The sequence below is a fragment of the Apium graveolens genome, chromosome 7 (assembly GCF_009905375.1).
Source record: "Apium graveolens cultivar Ventura chromosome 7, ASM990537v1, whole genome shotgun sequence".
NCBI classification, from domain to species: domain Eukaryota; kingdom Viridiplantae; phylum Streptophyta; class Magnoliopsida; order Apiales; family Apiaceae; genus Apium; species Apium graveolens.
This window is the reverse complement of record NC_133653.1, coordinates 84470567-84481234: the sequence shown is the minus strand read 5'-3', so window position 1 is coordinate 84481234 and position 10668 is coordinate 84470567. Positions and strand designations below refer to the sequence as shown.

The following is a 10668-nucleotide window of genomic DNA, read 5'->3' as shown; positions in this document are numbered from 1 at the left end:
TTAGATTAGGGGTATCAAGGAGAGTGGTTTACATGGGAGAAATCTCGGGTACTGAAAGGTGGATTCAGGAAAGATTGGATAGGGGTTTGGCTGACAAGGAGTGGATGGAGTTGTTCCCTTCAGCTATAGTCAAAGTAATGGAGGTTTCGACTTTTGACCATCTTCCTCTTTATCTTACTCTAAACAGACGGGTTTTTATGCCTAAAACACAACATTTTAGGTTTGAAAATATGTGGTTAAAAGAAGATGATCGTCGTAATCTAGTGCTGGAATGTTAGAATAAAATTGAGGGGTCAAACATCATGGACAAAATGGTTTATGTTTGTTCAAAGTTAGAAGAATGGGGTGGTGGTATGGTCAAGGAAATGCGAACTCAAATTCATAATTGTAGTAAAGATTTGAGAAAGTATCGATCAAGAAGAGATGGAGAGGGCATTCAGAAGTATAATTCAAGGTATTATCACTGAATATTTTGAACAGATTTTTTCCATAAGTTTGCATCTGCTAGGAAGGAGCATAATTCGATTAAGAAACTAAAGGATATGAATGGTGTGTGGAACTTACGAGAAAAATCAAGGTATTATCACTGAATATTTTGAACAGATTTTTCAAATGGGTGGGGTGAATGAAGGACTGGTGGACGGTGAATGTGTGCATACAGTTACAAATGAGTATAATGAAAATTTGTTGATGCATGTGACTAGTGAAGAGGTTAAGAAGGCTGTTTTTTCAATGTATCCAGAAAAAGCACCGGGAATAGATGGATTAAACTCTGGTTTCTTTCAAGCATATTGGGATATAGTTGCAGATGATGTCATTCACTTCTGTCGTGACTTTACGATATCTGGTATGTTGCCTGATGGAATTAATAAAACTTTAGTTTGTTTAATTCCAAAAATCAAATATCCGAAGCAAATGACAGATTATAGGTCGATTGCTTTTATGTAATTTGTTGATGCGAATTCTTTCAAAGGTTATTACTAATAGATTGAAACTTTGCCTTAACGATATTGTTTCTGAAAATCAAAGTGCATTTCTTGAAGGTCGCCTGTTAACAGATAATGCTATTATAGCCTTTGCAATTAATCATTACATTCATAGACATACTTAGGGTAAAACAGGAGTTGTTGGATTAAAGATTGATATCTCAAAAGCGTATGATCGCTTGGAATGAGATTTTTTTGGAGAATATGCGGCGAAAATTTGGGTTTCATCAAACCTGGGTAACAAGATTAATGGCCGGTATAAGCTCAATCTCGTATAGTTTTGTGAGGAATGGAACAGTTTTTGGTGAAGTTAGACCTCAACGGGGTTTACGTTAGGGAGATCCGATTTCTCCCAATTTTTATATTCTGTGTTCATAGGGGCTAAGTGCTATGTTAAGAAGGCATGAAGAAGTGGGGTTGTTGCATGGGTGTGAAATAGCAAGGGGGCTCCGAGTGTTTCTCATTTATTGTTCGCTGATGATTGTTATCTTTTCTTCAGAGCAACACATAGTGAAGCTAGTACTATGAAGGCAGTCTTGAATAGATATGAGAGGTGTTCGGGCCAAGCTATTAACTATAGGAAATCGAGTATCACTTTCAGTCCAAACACGAGTAGGGAAGACAGGACTTGGCTGTGTACAAGCTTGGAGGTGGAGGAAGTAGATAGGCCTGGAAAGTATCTGGGAATGCCTATGTTTGTAGGTAAGAATAAATGCGTTGTTTTTGGTTTTTTGGCTGAGAAGGTTGGTCATAAATTACAGGGGTGGGTTAATAAGGATTTATCTAAGGAAGGTAAACTCACATTATTGAAGTCAGCTGCACAAACAAACCCAAATTTTTGGATGTCTTTATTTCAGATTCCACATAGTATTTATGATGATATTGAAAAGGTGATGAATGGTTTTTGGTGGGGTAAAGGATCATCTGGTAAGGGCATTCGATGGCTTTCATGGGAGAATCTTAGTAATTCAAAAATGATTGGGGGTCTTGGAGTGAAGAGTCTACACAATTTTAATGTTTCTATGTTAGCAAAACAGGGATGACGGCTGTTGAATAATTGTAATCCTCTTGTGTCTGCCATTATGAAGGCTAAATACTATCATAAAGTTGATTTCTTGAATGCTGAGATTGGTGGGAGCCCCAGCTATATTTGGCGTAGTATTTTGGCTGCTAAGGACGTTCTGAAAGTAAGTTGTTGTCAAAGGATTGGTGATGGAGCATCTACATATGTATAGAAAGTACCTTGGTTACCAGATAAAGAGGATGGGTGTGTGTCGACTGATATGCCAGTACAGCTCAGAGATACTAAAGTGCAATGTTTAATGGATATGAAAGGGCGAAATTGTGATGAGGAGGTGCTTTGTGATATCTTTAATGACAGAGATATTGAGTTAATAAGAAAAATTCCTATCCCTGTAGCTAGGTGTGAAGATACCTGGTTTTGGTTAAGGGATGAAGACGGTAAGTTTACAGTGCAAAGTTGTTACAGATGGTTGCAAGGAGAGCATGACGCTACTCATTTGTCTTTTTGGAAGAAACTTTGGTCATTGCAGATACCTGGAAAGGTTGCAAATTTTGTCTGGAGAGTCTGCAAGGGATGTTTACCAACAGCTACGGCTTTAATAACAAAAAAGTCAATATCAGTGATAGTTGTCCATGGTTTCATACTAGTAAAGAAACGGATATGCATATTTTGTTTCATTGTGATTTTGCTAAAACGGTTTGGCAGCTATCTGGTTGCCACGTGTTAAACATGATTATGTAGGATGAGTCTGTGTTTGATGTGATGAGACGTGTGTTTAATAGTGTGTCAAGGGATCAATGCATATGGTTTTGTTTGATATGTTGGAGCATATAGAATCGGAGAAATAAATGGGTTTGGGATAAGGCAAATAAATCAGCTTTTAGAATTAAAGCAGCTGCAATGAACTTGTTACAGGATTGGAAGAAAGCTTATGAAGTGTAGGTGAAGAATCAATCTGGTAGGAATGTCATAGCTGATAAGAAATGTAGAAAGCCACCTGAAGATTGGTTTAAGGTCAATGTGGATGAAGCAAGAGCTTGTAATGGGTACATTGGTTTTGGATGTGTAATTCGGAACTCTCAGGGGAAATTCATTGGAGCAAGATGTGGTCGTATTAGAGGAAATTGGAGTCCAAAGGAGGCTGAGGCTTTAAGTTTAAAGGAAGCAATCATATGGACAAGGCAACTAAGTTTGGACAGATGTATTTTTGAAACTGATTCTCAGAGTTTGGCTTCGGCTTGTTATGGTGAGGAAGGTTGTGCTTACTTCAACACTATTGAGGGTGATTGTAAGTTAATTTTAAAGCACTTTAATCATATGCTAGTTAAATTTGCTTTTAGGTCTGCGAATTGTGTGGCTCACGAGCTAGCTCGAACTACACATTCTATGTCTGACCTTGGAGAGTGGCATGTCACTCCTCCTATTTTCTTAAATCATGTACTTGAGTTCGATTTAGTTTTTTAATCCAAGTACGTTTACTTTAAAAAAAAGATATGTAGGCCTCTAATTGCCAACATTCATAAAATCAAAGCTGCAAAAAGGATAGAAGTACTTAATGATAAAAATGCCTAAGATGTGTGGTCTGCCAGGTTTTAGGGAGTGGTTCCCCTGATAGCTGAGCAAGGTCGTAAGTTCCAGGTCGGGTAGCTTGAGTTATGACATAGGGGCCTTCCCAGGTGGGGTCCAACTTTTTATTTCTGGCGGGGGCAGACACATATATGGCTCTAAGCACTTGATATCCAATTTGAAACTGGAGGGGGTGTATTTTTCCAAAGTGGAGAGCGGTCTTCTGCTTGTAATTGGCCATGTGGATAAGGGCATTTTCCCTTCTTTCCTCAAGAAGATCTAAGTTGATTCGTAGGGCTTGTTAATTGAACTGAGGGTTATAATTTTGAACCCAAGAGGAAGGTTCTCCCACTTCTACCGGCAGAAGAACTTTAGTGCCATATCTCAACCCAAAGGGACTTTCTCCAGTGGGCTTGCGGGTATTAGTGAGATAGGCCCAAAGTATATTTGGCAATTCTTCCACCCAAAGTGATTTTAGGTCATGCACAACTTTTTTCAAACTCTGAAGGAGGGTTTTATTGATGACTTTAACTTGACCTTTGGACTTAGGCTAGGCCACAGAAGACCTTTGGTGTTGTATCCAGTAAGTTGTCAAATATTTCACAAAATCGTTCTCAATGAACTGTCTCCCATTGTCAATGATCAAGATGCGGGGTATTCCAAAGCGAGTAATGACGTGTTCATGAAAGAACTTTCTACAAATCAAGGAAGTGGTATGGGCAACGGCTTTAGCTTCAACCCATTTGATCATGTAATCTACTACTACTAGCAGAATCAAACATTTCCAATGGCTAAATATAAAGGTCCCATGATATCCATTCCCCGGGTTTCGAAAGGGAATGGGTGACAAGATCGTCGTAGGAAAGACCGGAGGTAGCTTGGGGATGGAAGCATGAAATTGGCATTTCGCACATGTTTTGACATAGGTTAAGCAATCCTTTCTCAAGGTAGGCCAATAATATCCTTGTTGTATGATTTTGTGGTCCAGAGCTTTTTCTGAAGAATGACTCCCACATATACCTTCATGTACCTCTAGCATGCAATAATCCGCTTCTGCACAATTAACACAATTATGGAGAAGAGCCAAGAAGTATCGGCAATATAAGGTATCATCTATAATTGTGTAATGACCTGCCTTGGAGCCAATAGTTGTGAATATTTTTTATCCTGAGGGGTGGTCCCTTCACGGAGATAAAGGAAAATAGGAGTCATCCAATTGGGGCCGTAGGACAGTGTCAACACTTCTAGAGAGGCTTCGGATAGAGAGGTTACCGAAGGAGATTCCAATAAGACCTTGTAGATACTGATGGAAGGCAAAAAATCATCATTCGTATCCAATTTAGCCAGAACATCATCCCTTTGGTTCTCTCCTCTTAAGATTCCTTCAAGGGTAGAAATTTTAAATTCCAAAAGTCTGGTTCATGTTTCTTCCAAAATATTTTATCATCAAAGGTGATTTAGCTATAAATCCACCAAGTACCTGGTTCACAATGAGTTGGGAATCAATGTGGGCTTTCATAAGTTGGACTTGTAGTGCTTTTTCTAATCGAAGGCCATCCAGAAGAGCTTCATACTCAGAAAAATTATTGGTGGCGGGAATACTAAACCTCACAGATTGTTGATTCTCAAATTGTTCGGGACTTATCAACAAGACACCCGCCCCACTGCTGTTAGAAGTTGATGAACCATCCACAAATAGCAATCTAGGAGGAAGGTGCATTGATATTGGGGAATTTTCTGAAGGGGTTTCAAACTTCGAGGGTTCAGAGCATTCATTTAAGAAATCAGCCAATGCTTGTCCCTTGGTAGACCTGCGAGGGAGCTAGGTAATATTGAACTGGCTAAGTTCCACGGCCCAGTTTACTAGTCTTCCCGAGAGATCAGGTTTATGAAGAATTTTCCATAAGGGTTGATTGGTGTACACCCGGATGTCATATCCTTGGAAGTACGGGCGAAGCTTTCTACAGGAAAGTAGAAGAGAGTATACCATTTTTTTATAGTGAGTTATCTTGTCTCTGCATCCCGCAAGATGTGGCTGACATAATATATAGGGAATTATTTTGTCATTTTCTTCCTGAATCAAGCATAAGCTTACAGAGAGAGGCCGGGAGAGAACGGGAGAAGTGGACATGTATATTTTAAGAGAGTCGAAGGCCTCTTGACAAGAAGGATTCCATTGAACATCTTTTGACTTGTTTATTCCTTTTAATGCATCGAAGAAGGGGATACTTCTCTCGGCTAATTTAGAGACGAATCTTTGCAGGGATGTCAAACATCCGTTTAAAGATTGAATATGTCTGGGAGTTGTTGGTGAAGGAATTTCCAATATAGATCTAACCTTTTCAGGATTTACCTATATACCACGCCCACTGATCATGTGACCTAGAAATTTTCCACTAGATACTCTGAATGTGCATTTGAAGGGATTGAGTTGAAGGCTATGACTTCGGATGGTCAGGAAGGTTTCCCCTAAGTTATGAAGGTGATCTTCTTCAATTTGGGACTTGATAATCATGTCGTCTACATACACCTCCAAATTCCTTCCGATCTGGTTGGAGAATATCTTATTCATGAGTCATTGATATATGGATCTGCTATTCATTAACCCTATGGGAAGGACCTGATAGGTGTACACAGCTCAGTGGGTGATATAGGTTGTCTTGGCCTAGTCTTCCAGAGCCAGCTTAATTTGGTTGTACCATGAAAAGGCATCCAGGAAATTGAAGAGAACATTTCCGGCAGTAGCGTCCACGAGCTGACCAATAGTGGGGAGAGGATAATAATCTTTAGTGGTAGCTTTGTTTAGATCCATGTAATCAATTCAGACCCGCCATTTCCTGCTAGCTTTCTTAACCAACACAATATTGGATATCCATTCGGGAAACTGTATTTCATAAATAAAATTGGCTTTTAAGAGTTTGTTGATTTCTTCATCAATGGCTTGTTTCCTTTCGGGTGCAAAGTTCCTTCTTTTCTGTTTAACTATTATTTTATTGGGGTCGACAAGAAGTCTGCGGATAGCTACAAATTCATCAAGGCTAGGCATGTCCTCAGGTTTCCAGGCAAAGATGTCTGGGAATTCTCGGAGAAGCTGAATAAGTTCTTGCTTTAGAGAATCTTGGAGATGTGAGCCTATAGAAATACATCATGTGGGGTCTCCTTCCATTAGTTCGATATTTTCCACAGGCTCTCCAGGTTCAACTTTTGGTGTACGGTACAACTCAGCCTTTGTCAAGGAAGTTTCTAAATATAAGAAGGAGCTTTCCATCAGAAAGATTTCTGAGGCTTCAGTTTTCAGGATTTTAGATGCTTTGGAGGAGATTTCTTCTTTTGGTTCTCCGTAGGGTTTTATCTTTTTGGCTGAGTTTGAGCCAAGCTCGGGGAAGTGGAGTAGCAATATTGAGAGGCGATAGGAGCAATTATCAACTCACCAGGTCCCATAGGTGTGGGGAATTTCACTTTCATGTGGGAGGGAGGATATAATTGCTCCCAGGAAAAACAGAGTGGACTGACCAGTGATGGCATTGTATGGGGAAGCCATATCGGTAATATAATACTTGACCATAGTCGTTACCTCTTGCGGAGAAGTTCCGAAGGTGGTGGGAATATCGATGACACCCTGAATCGGAACGGTATGGTTTCCAAACCCGTAGACAGGTCCTTGCACATCTTCAAATTTCATTTCATCAAAAGGGATACTTAAAATCCTTCTCCATAGAGCATGTTTGAATATGATGTCTATAGAAGACCCGTTATCTATCAGGACTTTTCTGACATCTTGATTGGCCATGTTGAGGGTAACGGTGAGCGGACCATTCCGGAAAACATTTCCAACGGGATAGTCGGCATCGGAAAAAGAAATAGAAGTACCAGTGAGGTGAAAAGCTTGAAGAGGGGTATCGAATTGCATAATTTCGTGATGCGTTATATTTTCCCCCATAATCATATCGATTACATTCCTAGGAGGAGCATTTCTTGCAGGACCTTTCGGATGTTGGGGATTCTGTTGATTCTGAGGGGGAAGGTAATCATTCAGAAGCCCTCTCTTTACCATTATTTCTAGAAAATATTTAAGATAAGTGTATTCATTAGTGTTTTGTCCTATTCCAGTATGATAATCACAAATTCGTGTTCGATCTCTTTTCTCTGTGGGCGTTCTCATGGAGTTGGGTGGTTGAAAGAACTCTTTCATTCTTATTTGTTGAAGCACGTAAGATGGAGTCTGGGTTAAAGGAGTAAAATTGGGTTCCTCTCGAATCTGCCTGGGAGGGGCCCTCTGATATGTAGGGAAATTCCTATGTCCCCTGCCACAAAAATCTTCCATCCCATCTACCTGCATCGCCATTCGGCCAGACGAGGAAGATTATCCTGGAGCCGAAAGGTAGTAAGCACGGACTCTCTCATCAGTGGCTATGTAAGCTGAAGCTTTATTGTAAGCCTCGAAAAGAACCATGAGTTCCCGGTTTCATAACTCCTTACAGCAATAGTTCATCTTGTGAATAAAGGAATCAACATCATTCGTATATTTTAATTCTTTAACTTTCGAAGCTGCGATTTTGAATTTTTCAATGTAATCCTGTAGGGTTTCACCCTACTCCTGCTTTATATTCTCCATAGATATAGTATGAACTGTGTGAGGGGTGTTCATACGGATGTTTGATAGGAACAATACTTCAAATTCTTCCCAAGGGCTTATTAACCTAGGAGGTAGGCTTGAGAACCACGTCCTGGCATATGCTTTGAACGTCGATATAAATAATCGACATTTGGTGATATCATTGTACCTATGACATATCATTAAATTCTCATAACAACTCAAGTGATCATATGGGTCAGAAGTACCGTTAAATGATTCCAAGCCGGTGATTTTCACTCCAAGTTTGACGGGAGTAGCTTTCAGGGCTTGACTGAAGGGTGACCCTCATACAGCCATATCGATAGCAGCCCCTAGGCATAAGCCATCCATTCTAGCTAGGAGTGTCATCAAATCCTCATGTCTTCCCATAGGTGTTGTGGCGCGATGGACCCTCATCGGCTGGTAAGGGGACCTTCTTACCCTTCGGGCATGTGTAGGTAGCTTATATTAGGACCCTTATTCTTCATGTAAAGCACCATTACCTGATGATTTTGAGGATAAAGACCTTCGGTCCCTACAGGGAGGACGTTTTCCATATTGAAGGGTACTATAGCTAGGATAGGAATCTTGGGAGTACTTATTTTGTGAGTTTAGATGAGAACTTTCAGGGGAGGAAGAACGTGAAGAACGTCCAGTATGAGATCCTGATACTGTTTCAGGGAAATAAGGGGGTGATAGGCTCCTTGTTGATTTGCAGCCATTTGGGCTTTCAAATGATCCATCTGCTGTTGCATAGAGTTTTGTTGGGCTCTTAAGTTGGATAACATACTGTGTGTAGGAGAATTGTTAGGTGTTTCTGAAGAATTCCTGTAAGTATGGGATTCGTTATCTGATCCGTTACTCATCTTATGTCGGGGTGGGACTTAGTCGCTTGCAATCGTGCGGAGATTCCCTTACAGCTTTTTCTCAGGTAGACCAAAGTATTCAGATAGGTATAAGATGTTAGTAGTAATTATTATGACTTCATGTAGAGGTTATGAATAATTTTTTAAGATCCTGTAAGTTAAATTTGAGTTGTAAAAAATAAGACTACATTGTGTACATCATTTCTAAGACTATAACTTTTGTGTGTGTGTGTGAGGTTGGGGGTCTGTGATATAGAGTTATTGGATTATTGAATTAATACAAGTTACACATGATTGAAGGATTGCATGATGACCCAGATTCCTGACCCCGGATTTGGGGGCGTTAAACATCCCTTGTCCTTTAAGAATTCTATCATGTATCTGGAACTTATATTGTCCCCCAAACATATTGCTTGCTGATAGGTACACATTACTATATATGAGGAAAGTTCTATGGAGACCACTTTTTCATCGGAGACCTTGGAGACCACATATGTTCTGCAATCAAAACACTATAAAATATATTATTTTGTGAAGTATGTTTTACGAGTATCACTAATTTAATAAAATTATTGAAGATCATTTAAGTTTAATAAGTAGAATGTGTATGTTCTGCAAGCTGAAAAAATGTTCTGCAAACTTAACATGTTTTGCAGAATAAAATATTTTTGTAATGTTTTATATGCGGTACATATATGATATTCAAGATTTTGAATAAAATAAGGATCTTTGTAGAGCATGATTCGCAAAATAATATGTTTTTCAATGTTTTAATGCATTATTTAACTTGCAAAACACAAGTGGTCTCCAAGGTCTCCAAAAAAAAGTGGTCTCCATAGAACTTAACCCTCTATATATATACACAGACTTTCGAGAAATTTTGGAGGATGTATTATAATAATGTGAGTTGACCGTTATCAAAAAATAAATAAATTGGGGGAGTTTATTTTGACACTATAGTCAAAATATTTAAAATATGTCTAGATAATATTTTTCGACGATCTGAAAGTACTCAAATGATTTTCCGATACTCAGAAAATATTTAAAAATAAGATTTATGATTTTTAAATTATATTAAATCATTTATTAAAAAATTAATAATTAAACAATAGTTTTTTTAATAATTAAACCTTGAATAATTCTATTTTAAAAGAATATTAAACTTGCCTGGGGGTTTTGAGGTGGAGGGTGCTCTCGAGTTTGTCCGGTAATCTATTATCAAGAAGATTATCGTTCCGTTAGTTCTTATTCGTATTACGTTACTTGTTAAATATGTGCATTTATAATCGAATAACACGACTCTTCATACTCTTGTCATTTTATTAAATTATGAGTAATCATTAACCTCGACTAAATTTACAATCCTTATCGACCATTATTCTTATTCACTTTTACAACTCGGCTCATCTAGTGGTTCTCAAGGAATTCTAAATACGCGACCTCGGCTCCGATATTTTTATAAAGACGAAAAACCAATAATTTCACTTGAAATTTTTATGGAAGTTTATGTATTCCATTTATTACTCTCTGTAAAATTTTTAGTTTAAGTTAACCATTTATACTCCCAAAGTTCGTAATTTGTAGCAGTTTTGTCGCGTAAATTATTTTACT

At 38.6% G+C, this 10668-nt stretch overlaps 1 protein-coding gene across 1 annotated transcript; it reads left to right on the top strand.

Annotated features, from left to right (window-relative positions):
- Nucleotides 1-612: 612 nt before the first annotated feature.
- On the top strand, nt 613-3474 carry LOC141673820 (uncharacterized). Its single transcript, XM_074480556.1, has 7 exons — nt 613-944; nt 1486-1729; nt 1844-1978; nt 2075-2173; nt 2222-2447; nt 2540-2706; nt 2953-3474. Exons 1-7 carry the CDS (start codon nt 613-615, stop codon nt 3472-3474), a joined length of 1725 nt encoding a protein of 574 aa, XP_074336657.1.
- Nucleotides 3475-10668: the final 7194 nt, after the last annotated feature.

Bases quoted from the DNA above. Each gene is read 5' to 3' on its own strand.
- LOC141673820 (XM_074480556.1), top strand. From the start codon at position 613: ATGGGTGGGGTGAATGAAGGACTGGTGGACGGTGAATGTGTGCATACA. The intron at 2,174-2,221 runs GTAAGTTGTTGT...ACATATGTATAG, and splicing joins CTGCTAAGGACGTTCTGAAA to AAAGTACCTTGGTTACCAGA. The intron at 2,448-2,539 runs GTAAGTTTACAG...TGGTCATTGCAG, and splicing joins TTGGTTAAGGGATGAAGACG to ATACCTGGAAAGGTTGCAAA.